At 55.9% G+C, this 21,864-nt stretch overlaps 1 protein-coding gene and 1 long non-coding RNA gene across 8 annotated transcripts in view; one reads left to right on the top strand and one right to left on the bottom strand.

Moving 5' to 3' along the window:
• Positions 1 to 1,470: 1,470 nt before the first annotated feature.
• Positions 1,471 to 3,782, bottom strand: LOC119474201. The gene is made up of 2 exons (XR_005203489.1): positions 3,682 to 3,782; positions 1,471 to 1,759 (listed from the first exon to the last, which is right to left on the bottom strand). It is a non-coding gene; the product is annotated as an uncharacterized LOC119474201 (long non-coding RNA).
• Positions 3,783 to 6,802: 3,020 nt separating this feature from the next.
• Positions 6,803 to 21,864, top strand: part of FMNL1 (formin like 1) — a 27,187-nt gene continuing 12,125 nt past the window's right edge. For 2 of the 7 annotated variants that reach the window (XM_017549313.2, XM_017549314.2), the window contains exons 1-7: positions 6,803 to 8,913; positions 17,215 to 17,298; positions 18,983 to 19,096; positions 19,829 to 19,902; positions 20,251 to 20,334; positions 20,670 to 20,798; positions 21,357 to 21,374. In XM_017549313.2, coding sequence (XP_017404802.1) covers positions 8,785 to 8,913; positions 17,215 to 17,298; positions 18,983 to 19,096; positions 19,829 to 19,902; positions 20,251 to 20,334; positions 20,670 to 20,798; positions 21,357 to 21,374 — 632 coding nt within the window. In that variant the 5' untranslated portion in view covers positions 6,803 to 8,784. Of the gene's footprint in view, positions 8,914 to 13,419; positions 13,444 to 17,214; positions 17,299 to 18,982; positions 19,097 to 19,828; positions 19,903 to 20,250; positions 20,335 to 20,669; positions 20,799 to 21,356; positions 21,375 to 21,864 lie in introns of those variants that run through there. The other 5 variants (XM_037745997.1, XM_037745999.1, XM_037745998.1 and 2 more) reach the window with 5 other exon arrangements.

Genomic DNA, 21,864 nt, shown 5'->3' with positions numbered 1-21,864 from the left:
AGAGACGGGGTTTCACCATGTTGACCAGGATGGTCTCGATCTCTTGACCTCGTGATCCACCCGCCTCAGCCTCCCAAAGTGCTGGGATTACAGGCTTGAGCCACCGCGCCCGGCCTCTGTTTGTTTGTTTTTTGAGATGGAGTCTCACCGTGTCACCCAGGTTAGAGTGCAGTGGCACAGTCTCAGCTCACTGCAAACCCTGCCTCCCAGTTTCAAGTGATTCTCCTGCCTCAGCCTCCTGAGTAGCTAGGATTACAGGTGCCTGTCACCACACCCAGCCAATTTTGGTAGTTTTGGTAGAGACGGAGTTTCGCTATGTTGGCCAGGCTGGTCTCGAACTCCTGACCACAAGTGATCTGCCCACCTCAGTCTCCCGAAGTGCTGGGATTGCAGGTATGAGCCACTGCACCCAGCAGGGGTTATTTTTAAATATTGTTGATTTCTCTCTCTTTTTTTTTTTTTTTTTTTTAAAAGACAGGGTTTCACCATGTTGGTCAGGCTGGTCTTGAGGTCCCGACCTCAGGTGATCTGCCCGCCTTGGCCTCCAAAGTGCTTGGATTACAGGGGTGAGCCACCACGCCCGGCCAATATTGTTGATTTCTAATTTAATTATATTGCTGTTAGAGAATGTGGTCTATATAATTTTTTGAGCTGATGGAGACTGCTTTATAACCTGATATGTGGTCATTTTTGTAAATGGTTCATGTGTGTCTGAAAATAAAAGCGTGTTCACAAACTGTTTGAGCTGGAGTATTTAAAATATTCTATTAGATTATGCTTGCTGATTGCATTGCTCAAATCTTTTAAATCTTTACTGAATTTTTGGTCCGCTTGATGTACCAATTCCGGAGGGAGGTGATTTAAATCTTCCATTGGTAGATTTGTCTATTTTTCCTACTATTGCTGTTTTATGATTTTTAAAGCTATGTTATTAGGTACATACAACTGTAGAATAGCTATATCTTATTGATAGATTGAGGTAGGCAAGTATCCCTACCATCGCTTTCTGAAGGGTGGATGATTTTCCCATTACTACCCAAGGATATCACCTTTTGGGCTCCCTTGACCCTTCCTTCCTTCCTTCTTTTTTTTTTTTTTTTTTGAGAGTGGCGTGATCTTGGCTCACTGCAATCTCCACCTCCTGGGTTCAAGCGATTCCCTACCTCAGCCTCCCCAGTATCTGGGATTATAGGCACCCGCCACCATGCCTGTCTGGCTAATTTTTATATTTTTAGTAGAGATGGGGTTTCACCATCTTGGCCAGGCTGGTCTTGAACTCCTGACCTCAAGTGATCCACTGGCTTTGGCCTCCCAGTGTTGGGATTACAGGCTTGAGCCACCGCGCCCGGCTAAACCCATACACATTTTATCTTTTATCTAGCATTTCTAGCTGTTTTATACCACAGGAGTTTTTCTGAACCTATATAGCCCACCTTATTGCTGGAAATAAGTCTCTGCTAAGTGCTTTACATGAAATTTTACTTAATATTCAAAACAATTCAATAAAATCCTGTCACTATTTTTTTTTTTTTTTCTTCAGAGAAGAAAATGGAGGCTCAGGGAGTTCATGACGATTCAGATCCTAGTTCCGACATTTACCAGCAATATGACCTGGAATAAGTCAGTCACTCCAGAGGACGCTGAGCTCAGTGGAGGCCTGCCTGCTGGCTGGGATGCTGTTTGCCTTCAGGTAACATGTAGAGAGCCTCAGCGTCTGGCACAGCATTGGTACACAGAAGACGTCAGTGATGACTGCTGTCTAAAGGGAAGGGATATGTACCTGGGACATGGAGCCTGTCCTCTCTTCACTGGGGAGCATTGACAAGGACAGGTCAGTAGCTGCCTGAGCTACCTGGAGAACTGTAAAAGACACAGATCCCTGACTGTGCTCCCCACAAATTCTGATTGTGATGCATGGCCAAGTTTGGGACCCTGTGTCATTGGGGCGTGGCTCTTGTGGTGTTTGCTGGTCTGTTCACTGGGGCTGTCCTCTAGTGAGTTACATAGAAAAAATAGTGTAGTGACTATCACAAGTTGCCAAGAAGAAGGAAAGAGCAGCCCTCCATGGTTACCTACCAAGCAATTAGCTTTTATTTTCATTTACCTTCTTTTTTTTTGAGAGGAAGTCTCACTCTGTTGCCCAGGCTGGAGTGCAGTGGTGCAATTTTGGCTCACTGAAACCTCCGCCTTCTGGGTTCAAGTGATTCTTCTGCCTCAGCCTCCCTAGTAGCTGGGACTACAGATGCACGCCACCACAGCCAGCTAATTTTTGTATTTTTAGTAGAGACGGAGTTTTACTTTGTTGGACAGGCTGGTCTCGAACTCATGGCCTTGAGTGATCTGCCTGCCTTGGTCTCCCAAAGTGCTGGGATTACAGGTGTGAGCCATGTGCCCAGCCCCCTTATTATTTATTTATTTTTGAGACAGAGTTTCTCTGTGTCACACAGACAGGAGTGCAGTGATGTGATCTCCGCTTTGTGCAGCCTTCACTTCTCCGGCTCAAGCAACCTTCCTACCTCAGCTTCCCAAGCAGCTGGGACTACAGGAGCATGTCACCATATATAGCTAATTTTTTTCTTTTTTCTTTTCTTTTCTTTCTTTTTTTTTTCTTTTTTTGAGACAGAGTTTTACTCTGTCGCCCAGGCTGGAGTGCAATGGCACAATCTCGGCTCACTGCAACCTCTGCCTCCTGGGTTCAAGCAATTCTCTGCCTCAGCCTCCCGAGTAGCTGGGATTACAGGTGCTCGCCACCATGCCTGACTAATTTTTGTATTTTTAGTAGAGATGGGGTTTCACAATCTTGGCCAGGCTGCTCTTGAACTCCTGACCTTGTGATCCACCCGCTTTGGCCTCCCAAAGTGCTGGAATTACAGGCATGAGCCACCACACCCAGCCAAATTAAGTAAAATTTATTCATTTCCCTGGTTGAACTAGCTACAGCTTGAGTACTTAGTAGCTATGAGTGGCCAGTGGCTGCCATATTGGACAGTGCAGAGTGAAAACATTTTCATCATTGCAGATAGTGTTTTACTGGACAGTGTTTTAACTGATCCCCTAAAGCTGAACACCTAGTTTGTTTCCAGTTCTCAGGCAGCTTGGGGATGATGGGGTCCATGCCTGGAATGCAGCAGAGCTGGGTGAAAGCTGGCCAGGGAGTTTTGGGCCTTCAACGTCAGACCTTGCAACCTGGGAGACTCCTGCAAGAAGAGGGCTTTTGGGCTTGGGGCAGAGGCTTGACCAGGGTCTGGAAGAGACAGTGGCCCTAAAGAGCAGGCCTCCTGCTCAGATCTAACCTTTGACCCCCTCCCTCTGGGCCTGCCAAAATACAGCTCTGTTTCTTTCACTCAATATTCAGCAAACAGCTCTTGAGTAACTACCAAGGATGGTGCCACATCCTGCACTGGGGATGTAGGGATGAGAAAGACACAGCCCCTGCCTTGGAGAAACCCGCTGCACAAAGAAAAAGATCATCACCTGCTCTGCACCCAGGACTTTTAAAGAGTCATTACCTAAGATCAAAAGGCCTGATAATAACATGCTTGTGAGGGTTTGGGGAAACAAGTGACCTCATCCGTTGTTGGGGGTTGTAAATTGGTACACAATTTTTGGAGGGCAATTGTGTGAAAAATCTATAAAAAATTTAAGAGCACATAATCTTTGACCCAGAATTGTCATACTTACAAATTTATTTGGCTGGATGCGGTGTCTCATGCCTGTAATCACTTGAGCCCGGGAGGCGGAGATTGCAGTGAGCCGAGATCGTACCTTTGCACTCCAGCCTGGGCAACAAAGTGAGACTCCATCTAAAAAAAAATATTTTACACACACACATATGTCTACAAATATATGTACCAAGGTATTTCCTGCAATTGGCATTGTTTGTAGTAATAAAAGGCAGACACACCTAAATATCTACTAGGAGGGGAATGGTGAGTAAATTGTGCCACACCGTATGATGGAAGACTATGTCGACTATCTATAGGCAGGTACATTATTACATGAAAATAGCAGGTGCTGAACAGTGTAGAGTGTAGCTATCATTTGTGTCAAACACACACACACACACACACACACACACACACACACACCCAGCATATGCTCCAAATAGCTCTGCAAAGACACATTAAAATTGTTCAGAGGCTGGGCGTGGTGACTCACGCCTGTAATCCCAGCACTTTGGGAGGCTGAGACGGGTGGATCACTTGAGGTCAGGAGTTCAAGACCAGCCTGGCCAACATGGCGAAACCCTATGTCTACTAAAAATACAAAAATTAGCTGGGCGTGGTGATGGGTACCTGTAGTCCCAGCTACTTGGGAGGCTGAGGCAGGAGAATTGCTTGAACCTGGGAGGTGGAGGTTACAGTGAGCCGAGGTCGTGCCACTGCATTCCAGCCTGGATGACAGAGTGAGACTCCGTCTAAAAAAAAAAAAAATTAGGATTGTAAAAACAAACTATTAAGAGTAGTTGCCTCAGGAGATCTCTCTCTCTCTCTCTCTCTCTCTCTCTCTCTCTTTCTTTCTTGACAGTCTTGCTCTGTTGCCCAGGTTGGAGTGCAGTGGCGTGATCTCAGCTTACAGCAAGCTCCGCCTCCTGGGTTCAAGCGATTCTCCTGCCTCAGCCTCTCGAGTAGCTGGGATTACAGGTGCCCGCCACTATGCCCGGCTAATTTTTTGTATTTTTAGTAGATACTTGGTTTCACCATGTTGGCCAGGCTGGTCTTGAACTCCTGACCTCAAATGATCCACCCACCTCAGCCTCCCACAGTGCTGAGGTTACAGGTGTGGAGCCCGGCCAGGAGAGACTTTACTTTCTTTGCACATGCTTTTGGGCTTTGCTTCATTTTTGAACTGTGTAATAACCTTTTTTTTTTTTTTTTTTGAGGCAGGATCTTGCTCTGTTGCCCAGGCTGGATGCAGTGATGTAATTCTTTGCTGTCTGTAGCTCTGACATTCCAGGCTCAAACAATCTTCCCACCTCAGCTTCTCCAGCAGCTGGCACTGCAGGTGTGCACTATCATGCCCAGCTGTTTTTTGTATTTTTTGTAGAGATGGGGTCTTGCCCTGTTGCCCAGGCTGGTCTTGAACTCCTGGGTTCTAGTGATCCTTCCTCCTCACCCTTCCAAAGAGCTGGGATTACAGGTATGAGCCACTGCACTCAGCCCCTTTTCCTTTTTCTTTTATTTAGACAGAATCTTGCTTTGTTGCACAGGTTGGAGTGCAATGGTGCAATCTCAGCTCACTGCAACCTCTGGCTTCTGGGTTTAAGTGATTCTCCTGCCTCAGCCTCCCGAGTAGCTGGGATTTTAGGCGCGCACCAACAGGCCCGGCTAATATTTTGTATTTAGTAGAGATGGGGGTTTCGCTATATTGGCCAGGCTGGTCTCGAACTCCTGACCTCAGGTGATCCGCCCACCTCAGCCTCCCAAAGTGCTGGGATTACAGGCATGAGCCATCACACCCTACCCCTTTTTCCTTTTTTAAGGAGGCTCCTACTGAGTAATGGCAAAAGGGAGGCAAGAGATCCCTGGGGAATTCTTCTCAATCATCTGGGTTTTGGATATCCCCAGTGACTGCACAATCCCTCCACTGAAGGTGACAACAGTCCAGAAATGTCACCGCTGCGGTGACTCCATCGCTGCTGGAAGCCTTGACCTGTCTTGGCTGTCATACCACCCGCGACCAGTAGGGGGTAGCACAGACCCACCAATGTGTTGGTCCCACACTTCAGTCATCCCTTCTAGGATTTCCTCCTCTGTGGGCCAAGATGGGAAAGATATCTCCTGCCAAGCCAATGAAGTTTACTATGTAATAATTGATTACATCTTCTCATTTATTTATTTTTTTTGTAACTCACAGTTCTGATCAGCATGAGAGAGAGAGAGGAGAGAGAGAGAGAGAGAAAGAGATTGAATGTCGGCGTGCAGAAACAATTTTCCACAGGAGAGGTGTTACTTAGTCCAGCTTTATTTCCACCAGGCCTTGGGTGAAGAGTGGCTGGCAATGTGAGGAGTCCCAAGGATTATGGATACAGGCTGGCAGCTACTACCTTGGTGGCTCCCTGCCTGGCTTGGGTTTCCAGCTGCAGGACACACTGCTACCCTTCTCTTTCCCCCTTACAGAAGTAGTTCTGGGCAACAGGAAGCACGAACAGCTGGTCCCATAGGCTGATTTGAAGCAGCCACGCTCCCAGGTAGGTTGAAAGTCTGTCCCTCGCTAGGCTGTGAGCAGACCAAGGACAGGGTCATTTCTCATCTGCTACAGAATCCTCAGGACTGAGCCCAGTGTTGGGAACACAGCTGGTGCTAAGTAAGGTTTATTGTTCAACTGAAAGAGACAGTTATTGAGGAATCAGGAAATACATTCTTAAAAAAATTTTTTTTTCATTATAAAAAGTCTTCCAGGCTGGGCGCAGTGGCTCAGGCCTGTAATCCCAGCACTTTGGGAGGCTGAGGTAGGTGGATCACTTGGGCCCAGAAGTTTGAGACCTGCTTGACTAACATAGCAAAACCCAGTCCCTACTAAAAATACAAAAATTAGCTGGGCATGGTGGCGGGTGCCTGCGGTCCCACTACTCATAAGGCGGAGGCAGGAGAATCACTTGAACCTGGAAGGTGGAGGTTGCAGTGAGCTGAGATTGCACCACTGCACTCCAGCCTGGGTGACACAGAGAGACTCCATCTTAAAAAAAAGAAAAAGAAAAAGTCTTCCACAACAGTTATCTTATAGAGACAGAAGAAGAAGGAGGAGAACAAGAAGGAGGAGGTAGAGGAAGAGGAGGAGGAGGTCCTAGCTAATCTCAAGGGCAAGGACCCAAGGGCTAGGCTCTGGTCTGTCTGAGAGGGAGGAGATGGCAGTGGGCAGGGAGTGGATGGTTTTCCCTGCATGCCCGAGGAGAATCCTGCTTTGACTCACCTTGGAGGTCCCTGATCAGGCCACGAAACCAGTGATTACATCTCTCACTCCTCTGGGGTGCTGGTGACCTTGACGGAAGAAAGGCTTAAACCAGTTCAGCCTGGGGGAAGGGGCTGGCTCCTTCCAGGGTCTTCCTCCAGATGAGATGTTAACTTTCCGTCTCTTGCTTCAAGTCTTGTCAGTGTCTCTGAATGTGAGGGCAGAAGGAGGGGGACGCTGTCAGGGGAGGTGACACTTAGGCTCCTGACCTGGCCTAGAAGTAACCTGGGCTCCTTCAGCGGGCCCTCCCTCCTCAGCACCTTGGAAGTGTAGGGAGGGACCAGCTGAGGATCCCCACACATTAAATGGGGAATGAGAGGAGCAACTGAGAGTCTCAAATTCAGGCTATAGGTGGGGTCCCAGCCCTTAGGTTATCCCCCATACTCTCCTACCCTACATGAGATGGGCAGTGGAAGACCAGGACAGCAACTCCAAGCCAGTGTCGTTTTCGGAGGTAGACAGTGAGGAGGCCTGCTTCTGCCGTTTATTAGCTGAGTGCCCTTGGACAGGTCACTTACCTACTCTCAGCCTCAGTTTCCCCATCTCTAAAATAAGGCTATCAATACTTACCTTCTCTGGTCATTGTCAGGATGAATGAAAGAGCTCTGTAAGTATTTCTGTCATTAGCAGACATCAGAGATTGTTATTCTCCAAGGTGAGAGGCCACCCTAGGTCCCCAGCGGTGACAGCGTCAAGATTCCTTTTCCCTCCTCTGCGGTGCCGGATCTTTTCAGCTTTGCAGCTGGCTCTCATCCTCCTTTCCGCACCCCCCCACTCCTCCTTGGGACCACCTTGGCGGGCCCAGCTTCTCGCAGCCCCCCTCTTCCATGGGTGCCCCCATTCTAAAGCCACTAGGGATGCTCCGCACAGGCGCACGGTTTGGTCGAGGTGGGACAGGTGGCAGGGGTCTCTGCTGGCCTGCGTTGGCGCCCCACTCCCTGTGTAGGAATTCCTGTTTGCAGAGGGCTCCCCCCGGTCCTCAGCTCGTCTCTGGGCTAAGCAGGGGAGGAGAGAAATAAAAGGTGGGGGGCCTGGAAGGGGGTTCCCACCTTCTCAGTCGGGGACCCGAGAGGGGGACGCATCCCTGGAGCGCCAACGCTGCGCCACCGTGGGTCTCCGAGCCGCGCTCGCAGTGGCTGAGATCCTAGGCACGGAGGAGAGGTGCCCCTCCGACCCCCAGGCCGTGACCCCCTTCACCCAGACCCGGCCAATCCCTCGCCCCGGGCGACCGGGAGAATGCGGTTCTAGGACCCGGAGGCGCCGCCGAGCGCGCCGCCGCCTCGGCCTCGCCTCGGTGGCCTCCCGCTCCGGCAGGTGAAGCGGCGCTGGCCGCCCGCTCTGCGGCAGGTGAAGCGGCTCAGCAGCCCCCTCCCTGCCCGCCATGGCTGCGGCGGTCCCCCGGCCGGCGCCCGGCGCCCGTCCCCTCCCTCCAGCCCGCCCCCCTGGGGCTGGGTGCGCGGCGGCGGCGGCGGCGGCGAACTGCGGTTTGCGCGCACGGGGAGCGACAGCAGAAGTTCGAAAATCGCCGAGGGGGGAGCCCGCGCCGCAGCTTCCTGCCCCCGGCCCAGCCCTCTGGCCCCGGCGGCCTGCAGCCTGACTTCCTCCCCCAACCCTGCAGCTCGCCGCCCGGTTCCTCGGACGGGGCCGCCCCGATGGGACGCCGCGCCCCGGCCCCTGCGCGCCGCTGAGCCGAGCGCCCCCCGCCGCCGAAACCCCCGCTGCCGCCGCCAGCCTCTGCCCCCTCGTCCCCCCGGGCCAGGAGCCTCGTCCCTGTCCCCCGGAAAGCTGGATTTCCGAGGCTGGAGGCGCCTGGCCGGCTGGGTGGGGACCACCATGGGCAACGCGGCCGGCAGCGCCGAGCAGCCCGCCGGTCCCGCCGCGCCGCCCCCCAAACAGCCCGCGCCCCCTAAACAGCCGATGCCCGCGGCAGGAGAGCTGGAGGAGCGGTTCAACCGCGTCCTGGTGAGTGCGACCCGGAGGCGCGCCGGCCGCGGGCGGGGGGCGGCAGGGGCGCGGCAGGGGCTGGGCAGGGGCTGGGCGCGCGTCCCCGCCCCCGAGGACTCAGGTGCCGCTTGGAGATCCCGGGTCCGGCGGTTGCCCCCTCCAGGGGGTGGGTGCGACAGTGGCTTTTTTTCAGAGTGACTTAGCACTCTCCCCCCAAAACTTTCTTCAGTAATCGCCCGGTCTGCCTCCCTAAGACACCTCCACCCCACCTGGGTCTAAAGGTCTAAACAGATGTGTCTTGTGAGGAAGTTGGGAGCGGGGCACGCACAGGGGTCCGGGGTCGCCCCCTTCCCCACTGCATGCAGGCCCAGCCACCGGGCGTGGGTCTGGGGCATCTGCCTTTCTGTGTCTGAGGTCAAAGATGAAAGGGTTACAATCTCCCGGGAGTGGGAGACTTGCTGGAGCTGTTGGGTCCTGATTTGTTGGGCGCCTGGGCTGCGGGAGTCGGGTTGGCGGATCACGGGAGGCATCTGTGTTTCTCCCCCGCCATATGCCAGAGCCAGGGTGCCTGTGGGTCTTTATCTTGGGGCGTCCCTTCCAAGCCTATGAAGGGAGTAAGATGAGGGAGGGTGGGGTCAGGACGTGTGGGTCGCCCTGGCTAGGGGTGGAGCAAAACCTGGAACCACCCCCGACTGTTGCCTACCTGGGGAATTGGAGGGGGGGCCCGGGGAATAGGCCACTGGGGAGGGAACCATCAGCTCAGGCCAGCCTGGAAACAGTCAACATGTTCAGTGGGGTGAGGGCTCCAGAGTAGACTCAGGGGTCCCCAAGACCCTGCATGAGGCTGAAGTAGGGAGGGGAGGACTGCTCATTCTCACTCCTGCCACCACCCCACCGCCCTGGTCCTGGCTCCCTTCTCTAACTAGCTGTCTGGTGGCCTGCCTACTGTCAGCCTTCCCTTGCTGGACGCTGAGTGACAGGCAAATGAGGCTATGCCTTCTCCCAGATGCATTTCCCATCTGTGCAGACGGGCCCTGCAGGTCTGAGGGTGGGGCCTCGATAGAGGTGCAGGCCGCAGAGGGTGCTGGCTCAGTTGGTGGCCCTCCACCTCCTTGACATCATTTCCCCTCCCCGGTCAGTCATTAGGCCAAACATGCTGGATCCTCAGCATGGCCCCAAAGGATCGCCTCCTAACAGTTCCAGAAAATGTTGGCTTCAGTCCCCTCCCAAAAGAAGGCTGGGGGCAGTCTGGAGGAGCTACGGGGTGGCGTGGGGTCCATCCTTGTGAAGACACCTTGCTTGATTAGGGGAAGGCAGGGACACTGAGGGACGCCTCACACCAGGCTGGCCCCTGACTTCTCCCTCCCCCCACCTGCCCTGCTCCCTGCTCCCCAAGCCCAGGGCTTCATAAAGCTGAGCTGAGCTGAGCAGGTGGGGGAGGGGGGAGAATGAGGAGACACAGACACTTGGGGCCATTGGGGAGCCTGCGTTGGTGGTGGGTCCTTGGACCCCTGCCAGCCTGGTTGGAGGGACATGGGTCTATCTTTCCCCCAAGTGTGTGTCTGTAGATGAGGTGGGCTCTTGGGGTGAGGTCCCGGTTCCAATCTGTTCTGTTTAGCACGATGATGTGGAGGCGCCCTTGAATAATTCAGACCTGGGGAAAATCCACAAGTCAAACGGGGAGGTTCTGATGTGTGTGTAGGGCTTGATTGCCCTGCTTGGATTTGTGGCTGTAATTGATTTGTGGCTGAGTCTGCCACTGGGAGTCCCTGAGTACCAGGATGTGGAGGGGGGACATCCACAGATGGGCCAGAGAGGCTGTCCTGGTGGAGAAAGTGGAGGTGGCTAGCAGAAATTTAGGGCAGCAGCACCCACCAGGGCTTACCCCCCACTGGGTGCCCAGGAACCCCAGTGTGTTCATACCTTCTTCCTGTGGTGGCTCAGTCTGTCTTATGTCCAGTTGTAGGCAGGGTAAACCCAACCTAAGGACACTTGGCAAAGACTCTGCTTCCTCTCATTCCCCACCAGCAGGGGCCTGAGCCCTGCCGCAGGCGACAGCCTTGACCTCTGCCTGAGGCTGCCCAGGGCTAAAGGGTTGGTTCAACCCTCTGGTCTGGCAGTGGGTATTGCAGAGTGGGTCGCTATCTGAACCCCAACCTGAACCGTCATGCCCAGAGCCAAGTCCTGTCCTCGGTTGGTGTCTAAGAGGAGAAGAACCTTAGATTGCTGAGGGGATGGGCCCGCTGCCATCAGGGGTCTGCAGTCTCGATGGGAGAAGCACAGTCCTGCCCTTGGGGATCTCGTCCAGCAGCCTCAGGGACCCTTTTCTTTCCCCTTTTGTCCCTGGTGGGAAGTGGGATTCTGGTGCCCCAAACCCTCCTCCCTCTCCTGGCTGTGGGACCCCTCTTGTGGGTGAAGGGTGTCCCCACCCACAGCCAGGCAGGAGGTGCAGGGAGCCCTTCTCCCATGCAAGGGTGGGTGATGGGGGGCTGCCTTTCCAAGAAAGCTGTGAAAGAAAGGGGTGCCCCCTGCTTAAAATGGGGGTGGGGAGAAAGAGCAGGTTGAACCAGGGTTTCCGGCTGCTGCCTTAGCAACGGCGGAGGAGCGATGGCTGCCCAGCCCCACAGGCCTGCTGTGTTGGTGGGAACACCAGCCGGCGGGGCGCCAAGCTCTCGCCTCTCCTACGCCCATGCCCAAGGCTGGGTGTCTTCCAGCCCCTTCACGCCTTCCCCTGTGAGGCAAGCAGGGTCAGGGACTGGGGTGACAAGGCGACCTTTCCAGGCCTGCCAGAAGGGCCACGCTTACACCTGGACCTGGGATACCCCTGATCTGCCAGGCAGGGAGAATCCCATAACCTTGGGGCAGAGGGATCAAGGGAAAGTGTCAGGGGTGGTGTGTGGAGGCCAAGAGCCACGCTGGAAGCCAGTAGCGGTGGAGAGGAGTTTGCCTGATGGGTGCTCTTGGCTTGTGCTCAGGGATCTGAGTGCCTGGCCAGGCTGTGTGGGGAGGTCAGGCTGGCCCCACGTGGGGTGTGGGCCTGCAGTCCTGCTTCCAGCCAGGGCCCTTCCCTCTGGGGCTGCTGGTAAAGAGCAGGAGGTGCTGTCCCCCTGGCCACTCCCACCTCTGGGACAGGGCAGATGAAGTGTGGGGTTCAGGGATGGAGCCACGGGGTCGCTCAGGCCCTACACCTCCCATTTCCAGGACAGAAGATCTCAGTGGGCTGTGGCCATGTGATCTGATGTTGGGCTAGGCAGAGGCAAGGGGTGACATTCCCAGCAGGCAGGGCTGGCACTCGAACCCTGGAAAGCCACGGATGTGGTGGGCATGATTCACAGTGACATCTGGGGCTGGCTGGCAGAGAGCTGGGTGAGACGGGCAGGAGCAGGTGCTCTCGGGGCCACCTCTGCATTTTTCCTGGGAACATGGAGCCCTATGTTAGTGGCTGGGTGCCCTTTGAGGGGGCAGGGGTTACTTCAGGGAAAGGCAGGGCAGATTCCTGAACTTTGGAGTCATGATGTTGGGGGTTGACATTCCTTTTTGTCACTACCTGCGTGACCCTGGACAAGTTACTTAACTTGTCTGAGCTGTAGTTTTCCTCACCTGTAAAAAGAGAATAATGGTGGCAACTGCTGGCCTCTTAGGATTGTCGAGAGGGTGAAATAGAGGACTTATCGCAGTGGCTGGCACAGAGCAGGTGCTCAGCGACCGCCCTCCACTGTGAGGAAGGGAATAAAGCTGGAGCTGATCAGGTCCTCTCCATCTCAGGGCCCATCTAGCAGAGGGAGCCCAGACCCTGCCCCTCCCCTCCCTCCACCTCTGCTACCAAGACCACCCGAGGTTGCCATGCACGCCCCAGGAGCCCCAGATCCTTAGCCAGGAAGGCCCGGCAGGCTCCCCACGTTATGCAGGTCAGCAGCAGTGGGGCCCAGACCGAAAACTGCCTGGTGGCCGGAAACCGCTGGAGGGAGGGCCCACCTCTCCTGGAGGGTGGGGCGGTGGTGGTGCTAACGGTAGCAGTGTGCACATGGGAGGGGGAGGGGAGGCCTCCACTTCCCCCTGAGAGAGGGTGTGCTGAGGGGGGGGGTTCCCCAGTGAGTAAGAGCTCCGTGGGCAACAACAGGAAGCGTGGGGCTCTGGGTGGCAGGAAGTGGGGCTGGCTGTTCCTGGTTCCTCAGATGAGGGGGCCTGGGCCAGGCTGCCTGCAGAAGACCCCTGGGGGCCAGGACCCACATTTCCTGTTCCCCAGGTCTTCCTTCTTTGGAAGAAGCCGAGTCTTCCTTGCCAGCTTGCCACCAAGGCCACCCTGCGCAAGCACCTTAACATCTTCAAGCCTCAGTTTCCCATTTGTGAAATAGGGATTATGACAGTATCTATTTTGGAGGCTTGCTGAGGTTTAAATGAGTTTTGAGGCAAAGCCTAGAACGGCGCCTGGCACCGAGTGTTTGGGGCCTGAGAGCTTAACTCCAAGTTGAAGAACGTGTCTGCAGAGCATTTGTTATTGTTACTGCTGTCAGTGTTGTTTTCCTCCTACCAGCCTGGATGACACAGGTAGTGGCTTCCACCCTGCCTGCCCTTGTCTCTGCTGTGGGGACGCTTGAATGCTGATGGGAGAAGCTGTTAGCTCTTTGGGTCCTCAGCACCTGATCCTAGGGCTGGGGCTGTGACCCCTCATAGCCCTCCTGTAAGCCTGGGATTGCTTATAAGAGCTCCAGAAAATCTATATGCCAGAATTTTAAAAAGTGGATAAAATCGATTGCTTTTGGCGATGCACCGAGAGCACTAAAACTAAGGTTGAGACCGTATAGAGGTGGGCAGGTGGCGGGAGATGGATGGGGGGTGGGGGCTGGGCACAGGCTCAGCTTCTGGGCCCATTGGGCTGAGGAATGCCTGTGGGGCTGGCCTGAGACTGGGATTGGTGTCCACGTTCAGGGGTACCCTCGGGCTTGAAGGGCCAGGCCATGGGGAGAGGTGGGCAGGTGGACTGGGACCTAAGCTCAAACTGAAAGTGAAACCCTAGGGTGTGGCTGTGTCCAGATGTGAACTCAGCCCCTTCAGCCTCCTGGGATGCTGTGTCAGAAGTCAGCACTGGTGTGTGTGTGTGTGGGAAGGGCTCTTAGCAGGGTCTTTTGGGGGCTGGTCTTAGGTGACCGGGTGCTGGGGGTCCCCCCTCTCACACCCAGGGCAGGGAGGGAGGAGAATGGTCCCCACACATTTTAATAGAAAGATGTAGGGAGTCAGCTCCTTTTCTTGGCCACACCCTAAAAGATGAATCCTGTTTGTTTCCTCATCTGACCCAAAGCACTAAAGGCAGCAGGGAAAGTAGGCTGGAGGCTAGTTAAGGTTTGGCCAAAGCCTTGGAGACAAGTCCGTGTTTCTGGATGTTTTCAAAAACTTCTGCTCACCCTACCATCCCCCACCCTGGGGCCTTCCATGGACCCCTGCCCCTCCACCGCTCCTGCATCTGTGAAGTGCTTCTTCTTAGTGTCAGGCCACTGAAGAGCTTTGCCACATCCAAACTCATCTTCTCACTGAGTGTTCCAGGAGCTCCGTGAGTGTGAGGCTCCGGTGAGGGAGTGCACCCATTTTATGGAGGAGGAAGCTGAGGTCCAAGGGGGGAAAGAAGCTGTAGAGCTAGTTGGGGCCAGAGCCTGGTCTTTTGAAGCCAGCTCTGGGTCCTCCACGTGGCAGCTTACAGCTGCCCCTCCCCAGCCCCTCAGGAGGCAGGTATCCCGCTCACCTGGACTGCCAGCCCCTCCCCTCCCACCTGAGCACTGCCAGCCAACCCTCCATGTGTCCCCCAGCTCCCCACCCCATGGTGGCGCTACCTTGCTGAAGGCCCTGGGTCTGGGGGTCTGTTCCTGTTTTTAGGGGGTGGCCTTACCCCACCCTGAGTGAGTGGCATCTCATGGCCCCTCTCCTGCTCCCTGGAGTGCCCAGCCTTGGTGGGCACAGCCACAGCTGAGGAGCAGCTGCTAATTAGTGTTCGGCGCTGTCAGAGCTATTTCTGATTTCTAAGCCTAAATTTAGCCCGTCTGGCAGGCTGGCATGTGGGCCTGGGGGCCGGAGAAGGCCCAGGTGGGAAAGGGGCACGGGTGGCCTGCCCTCCATCGCTGTTCAGACAGGTGACCCAGGCCCCAGAAGAGGCCTCCCCTCCACAGTAACAACTAGGGGGCTGCTCTGGGGGAGTGGACTAGGCAATGGCTTAGAGTTGGCTCCAGGCTCAGAGCCAGTCCCGCTCTCCTCTTACTGGCTTCGTAACCTTGGCCAGGTCACTAAACTAATCCGTGCCTGCACCTGTGAGATGGGAATGTTAACGGCGCCAGTGACGTCAGTGAGGATGGAAGGCGGTGGTCGGTGTGCAGGGGCTCCGAGTGGTGGCTTGCACAGTAGGCATTGTGGAGCTGGCTACCTGACTGTTGGGGACGTCATTATGACTCTAGAAGTGCCGCTGGGGCCATTCCAGAACCAAAAAGGTCCCGGGTGGGTGAGGGCCTGGAAGGATCCGTGTTGGGAAGTGGCTGTCCCCTCTGCGGCCCCGTGCTGGGCTCAGCCGTCCCCTCGCTCCCTGGCTGCCATCTCTGTCTTTGGTGCTGGCCACGGCTCAGCTTCCCTGGCACTGCTGGCCCTGTCTCCCTGCTTTGTCCCTATTCTCCGGCTTGCTCCACCTCGGCCTTGCCGCACCCTTTGTCCCTGTGGCGTGGGGGTGACTGAGAGAGATCATCAGCGGATCAGAGAGAGAGACAGACAGATGGACAGAGAAAGACAATAGCCTGGCCTCCTTTGAACCCCCCGGCCCTGTGGTAGCAAGAGCTGTCCTGGCCCTTGGAGGGTTGGGGGAGGGTGGCCGATGAGACAGCGGTGGTTTCCTCAATCCAGGCTCACTTTCGCAATGGGGGAGAGGGATGACGTACTCCCACCCACCCAGTGCTGGGGGCGGGGCCTGGCCGAGGGGCAGTTTCACCTCTCCAGCAGGTCCTGGCCGGAAAGCTTAGGCAATGGGGGCTGTGCGCACCCAGCTTCCTGTTGTCTGGGTCTGACTCGAGGCAGTGATTTTGGGGGTAAGGTCTGGCTGGAGCCCCAGAACGAGGCTGAGCACCCCGAGAGGAAGCTGGCTGGGGAGCCTCGGGTGGGTGTGGCTCCCTGTCTGCTCCAGCTGTGGCCTCTGCTCAGAGCCACATGACTGAGAGTGTGGAGCGTGGGCCACCTTGGCTGGTGACCAGAGCCCCTTGGGTCACATCCTGACGGAGACCCTTATCAATAAACTCAGAGCTCCCTGAGGGCAAGAACTGTCTTTTTGGCCTGACGTGTAGAAGGCTGTCAGTAACCTGGGGTTTACTAAATTGAAGGGAACCAGCCTCATCTTTTGGGGCTGTTAGGGAGACAAGCCAAGTCCAGGGTCCCAAAAGCCCCTGGTGCTATTGACCCCGGCTGATTCTGCAGCCCTGGGCTGGCCCTGACCTGCCCCATGGTGGCAGAGGCACCGTGCCCCTGTCATCTGGGGCCAGGGGAGGAGGACCCAGGCAGAGCTCTGCTGACCTTTCTCGGTTCCTGGGGGAGTCCCAGCCGGGCTGCCCGCACCACAGACCCAGAGCACTGGCTCTTCTCCCCAGTGCTGTGGCTAAGTGACCTTCCCCGCAAATCTCCCCGCCCCTGCAGCTATGATCTGGAACTCCCTGCCTGCTGACATGGCCGCCCTCCTCTCCCACAACCCTCTCCTTCCTTTCTCAGCTTCTCTCCCAGGTGGGAGGGGCCGGAGAGGGAGGAGGAGAAGGCTGCTGTCCACCCTCCTTGCAAGAGGTTTTCTGGTGCTCGTGAGGCACTGGTGCCCTGGGCCTGGTCTGTGTACACATGGGATCTGGTGGCACGTGGAGATGGGACACTGGCCACTGGCCACGCTTGGGTCTGGCTGGCAATGGCTCCCCATTAGCTTCCCACCAGAATGGGGGAAGAGGTGATGCCCTTTACTGCGGATGGGGGAACTAGAGCCCAGAAGTGTCTCAGGTTCCCAGGGAGGCAGGCTGAGAACCCCCACACCTGCCTCCGCACCAGGTGGGACAGGTAGGCAGCATGAGGGGTGACATAGCATGGGCACACTGGAACTCACATCCTGCTGTCCCCTCTAGCTGTTGCGATGGGACAGGTGCTCCATCTCACTTGGCCTTGGCTTTCTCATTGGATAACACATCCCAGGGTGAGAGGATTCATGGAGCCACACACTGTCTAGGGAGCTGAGTGTGTTTCCCCAAAATGCCCATTCTTCCCTCCCCCCTTGTTGGGGCCCCAGGCTCAGGGGTCTTACTTTGTCCTCCCTCCTCCCAGAACTGCATGAACTTGCCCCCAGACAAAGTCCAGCTGCTGAGCCAGTATGACAACGAGAAGAAGTGGGAGCTCATCTGTGACCAGGTGGGTGCCAGCACTGCCCAGCCACCCCGTCTCCCCCACTGTCAACGCCCCACCCTGACCAGGCAAGGGCTCTGGAGAGAGAGGTACCTCCATAGTGCCCAGGGGACCAAGACCCTGCTCAGTGGCCAGCGTGGCACCTGGGGAGGGTGCTGGGGTTTGCGGACTCCAGAGTACCCCTCTCTTGAACTCCCCAAAGCACCTTGTGAGTCATGAGCTGGGCTGGGTCGGCTTCAGAGGAGCTGGCAGGGCTGGTTCAGGGGCACTGGCCAGGGCAGCTGGAGCCGAGTCACTGTCACTGTGCTGTGGCTGAGCTTCCTGAGAAACCTCTCCGGACTGGGGAAGGGAAGGGACGACCCTGGGGTTGGACATCGTCACCTGATCCCATGGGAGGGAGGGAGGAGGGACAGGAATTCCTGTCCTTTCGCCTTGGGTCCAGAGGAGCTGCAGTCAACTAGCAACTCCCCAAGGCCAGTCACTGCGGACCCCTGCCTCAGTGCTCTGTCCAGGAGCCTGGGCTTTCGGTTCACTCAGCCGCCCCTGCTCCTTCAGCTTCGAGGGCTGTGGTTGGCCATGGGAGAACCCTCTTTCAGTGCTGGGCTGGGTGGGGCCGGCTGCTGCAGGGATTCTGTGAAGGAGGGAGGCTGCAGAGGCGGGGGATGGGGAGCTGGGAGCTGAGAGTCTCCCCTGGGAGCCAAGGCTGGGCCTTTGCTAGTGAAGTGGTTGGCGGGAGCTGGCTGGGCAGCAGTCAAGGGGAAAGGGCTGGGCGGTTGGAAGAGGGTGGGGAGCTGCCCCCGGAGGCTCTGGGGCTGTGGTAGGGGTCCCCTTGGAGCAGCTTGGCCTGGCATCTCAGAGGTTGGGGGCTCAAAGGGCAGGACGAAGTGCAAGTCCGAGGGGGTGGATTTTTGGCAAATCTGTGGGGTTTGGGTTGGATGGGTGGGGGCCCGTCTGGGGAGGGGTCTTTGCTGTGGTCCCTGCCTCTTTGTGTGAGTGGCTGCTGGAGCCTGTGGTGGGGTGGGGGAGTTAGGAATTGCATCGCTGAACAGAGGAGAGGAGCATGCAGGTTCCTGTCAACACAGGGATGCAGCAGGGCTGGGATCCGAGTCCTGCCCAGGTGCTGGGTCCCCTTCACGAGGCACTTCCAGCCGTTCTTCCCCACCATATCCTAGCTCTGGTCCGGAAAGGGTGCCACCTACCAGCTAGACCGAGTTCCTTCCCACCCCAGGGGGGGGCCTACCACAGGACTGACCCCTTCCTAGTCCACCCCAAAGCTACGCCAGGGCCGTGGCCTAGGAGGCCACGTGGGAAGGGCAGGCTAGGCCTAGGACAGGGGTCTTAAAGTGACCTGATGCTGGCCAGGTGTGGTGGTGCGCACCTGTAGTCCCAGCTACCTGGGAGGCTGAGGTGAGAGGATCACTTGAGACCGGGAGTAGGAGGCTGCAGTGAACTAGGATCATGCCACTGCACTCCAGCCTGGGTCACAGAGGGAGAAAAGAGAAAGAGTAAATAAAGGCAAAGAAAGTGGCTTGGTGGACTGTTTGGGTTTATACCTCTGGTATTTCAGAGGCTCCTAAGAAAGCCCGGTACCCCAGATGAGAGCTGAGAACGGAGCATTAGGACGAGAACTGGTCATTTGCCCTGGGGCAGCTCTGGCTGGTTTTCTGTACACCCCATTCCATCTCCCCAGGAGCGGTTTCAAGTCAAGAACCCCCCCACAGCCTACATCCAGAAGCTGAAGAGCTACGTGGATACTGGTGGGGTCAGCCGAAAGGTAGCAGCTGATTGGATGCCCAACCTGGGGGTACATGTCTCCCCTCTTTACTCTGTCCCTTTCCCCAACATCTTCCAAGCTCTGGGCAGCTGGAGTAACTATGTGTACAGACTTTCTATGGGCATGTGTGGGTGCATGTACGAGTGTGTGTGTGTGTGTGTATATAGGGGACTGAGAGTGCCCTGGGAATGCACTTTTACACGTTCCTCTGTACATCCTGTGCATGCTTACATAGGCACATTCTGTGTACTTATACCATGTGTATACACACGTGCAGCACGTATGTCCATACATAGGGGTGTGTGTGTATACTATGGGTGTACTTTGTTCACTTATGTGTCCTTTATGTGTACCCTTGAGTCCATCTATAGGAGAGAGAGAGAGAGAGAGAGTGTGTGAGTGTGTGTGTGTGTGAGTGTGTGTGTGTATAGCCTATGTCTGTAGTTAGAGTGCATGTATATAAGTGTTCATGTGCTGTGTGTGTATGCACACCGTGCATCTTTGTGTGTGTGCATGTGTATACCTTGTGTGCCATGTATCGGGGGTGTGTGCACCCTATGTGTCTGTGTATGGGGGAGCACACGTAGCCTGTGAGTGTCTGTTTTGCTGGGCAGGTGTGTGGGGGTGGTGGGGGAGGCTGAGCATGAAAGGCCACTGGTGCCAGTTGGAGGAGGGTGGGCGCTCTGCCTGCTGCCTCAGGACTTGGTGAGCCTGTGGGAGGCCGGGTTCCACCCCCCAGCCTTCTCTGTTCTTGGTCCCCAGTTTAAGAGGCGAGTTCAGGAGTCCACACAGGTGCTACGGGAGCTGGAGACCTCCCTGAGGACGAACCACATTGGGTGAGTGAGGGCTCAGATCTTCTTCTCTGGGCCTAGGAAGGCTCTGCTTCCAGGCAGCCCCTGGAGCTTCCCCTTCTTGCTCCCCCTGCTTCAGCACAGGCCGTGCTTGTGGACCACTGCCTGGGTGTGCCCCGGACAGCTTCCCCTCCCCCTCCTGCCCATGCTGTGGCTGGCACCTTGAGGCATGGCGGGACTGTGGGACCCACCAGAGTCTCCCAGAATCCCCTGATATCACTGGGTCTTTGGGGGTGGGAAGGGCACCCCAGGGTCTCTTGCTGTGCCTGTTCTGTGCCCACCTGGGGCAGGGCCTCCTTCCTGGCTGGTGCTCAGGTAGCCCTGTGCCTACAGGTGGGTGCAGGAGTTCCTCAACGAAGAGAACCGTGGCCTGGATGTGCTCCTCGAGTACCTGGCCTTTGCCCAGTGCTCCGTCACGTAAGCTCCCGGTCCCCGGCCCTCATGCTGCTCCTCAGAGCTTTGATCCCCACCTCCCTGCATCTCACCCACTCCCCTGGCAGTTCCAAGCAAGGCAGCCTGAGCCTGCCCTGGAACCCTGCATTTGGTCTTGAGCGATGCCCCTGCCAGAGGCTTGCCCCCAGTGGGGAGGGGTGGCCTCTCTTCCACCACTATGTTAAGTGCAGTGCCGAGAACACAGCCTCCTCCTCCTGCTCCTTAGTCTCTCCTGCAGGTCTGTCTCTCCTTGCACTTCCTCTGCCCCCTAAGTGCCCCCTGCAGTGTTGGCCTCCAGCCCCGTTGCATCCTACCCCCAGGTATGACATGGAGAGCACAGATAATGGGGCTTCCAACTCAGAGAAAAACAAGCCCCTGGAGCAGTCAGTGGAAGACCTCAGCAAGGGTCCGTCCTCATCTGTGCCCAAAAGCCGCCACCTGACCATCAAGTATGTGGGCCACAAGGTGGGGTCGTGGGAGAGCAGATAATTCAGCCCCACACTGCTGCTTCTAGCTAGACCACCCAGGGCCCTTGGGGTAGTAAGCTTTAGAGGTCAGAGTAAGGGACTCATACAGAGTTTGGGACGCCAGTATGTTAAGAAGCCATCGGGTGGGACTGGGCGCAGGGCTCACGCCTGTAATCTCAGCACTTTGGGAGGCTGAGGTGGGCTGATCATTTGAGGACAGGCGTTTGAGACCAGCCTGGCCAACCTGGTGAAACCCCATCTCTACTAAAATACAAAAATTGTCTGGGTGTGGTGGCGCACGCCTGTAATCCCAGTGACTCAGGAGGCTGAGGTTGGAGAATTGCTTGAGCTGGGGGAATGGAGGTTGCAGTGAGCTGAGATAGCACCACTATACTCCAGGGTGACAGAGTGAGCCCTGTCTACAAAAAAAAAAGCCATCAGTGGTGGACACCTAGAAGTTGGAGTCTGGATGGGTCTGGGATAAGAAGGGACCCCTCTTGTATGCATCTAATTCCCTGTTTTCTCCCATGCGGCCTCCAGGTGTCCCCCTTCTCCCCGGTACGTAGCCACCTACAGGCAGGTGCATGCCTGGCTGACTCCCTCCCAGGGTGTGGTGGGGTAGGATGAGGTATTCAACTGATGTGCCTGGGTTCAGTGCTGTGGCTGGGTCCCTCCATCCTAACACGGGGCATCTTACTGGGAAGCAGGAAGCAGGCAGTAGATTAACCCTAGAGCGTCTTGTGGATCCCCAGCTTCCTACTTTGGGTCGAGAGGATTGATTGCATATTAAGCCTCAAACTTTCACAACATGTCATTTGTTCATTCATGCAATTATGCATTCAACAAACTTTTTTTTTTAGCACTTAGTATGTATTAGGTGGGTGGTGGGTGCCCAGGAGACAAGTCACCCTGCCCTCAGGGGCCCATGGTCTAAGTCAGGGCCAATTTAGTGTGACAGGTTGTCATGGAAGTGTGCCTGGGAGCTCTAAGAAGGGATGTGGCCACCACTTGGGGCATCAGGAAGGCTTCCCAGAAAAGGTGACACTGG

The sequence above is a fragment of the Cebus imitator genome, unplaced genomic scaffold (genome assembly GCF_001604975.1).
Source record: "Cebus imitator isolate Cc_AM_T3 unplaced genomic scaffold, Cebus_imitator-1.0 Scaffold217, whole genome shotgun sequence".
In the NCBI taxonomy this organism is placed as follows: domain Eukaryota; kingdom Metazoa; phylum Chordata; class Mammalia; order Primates; family Cebidae; genus Cebus; species Cebus imitator.
Note: the sequence above shows the minus strand (reverse complement) of the source record. Positions and strands in the feature narration are given on the sequence as shown.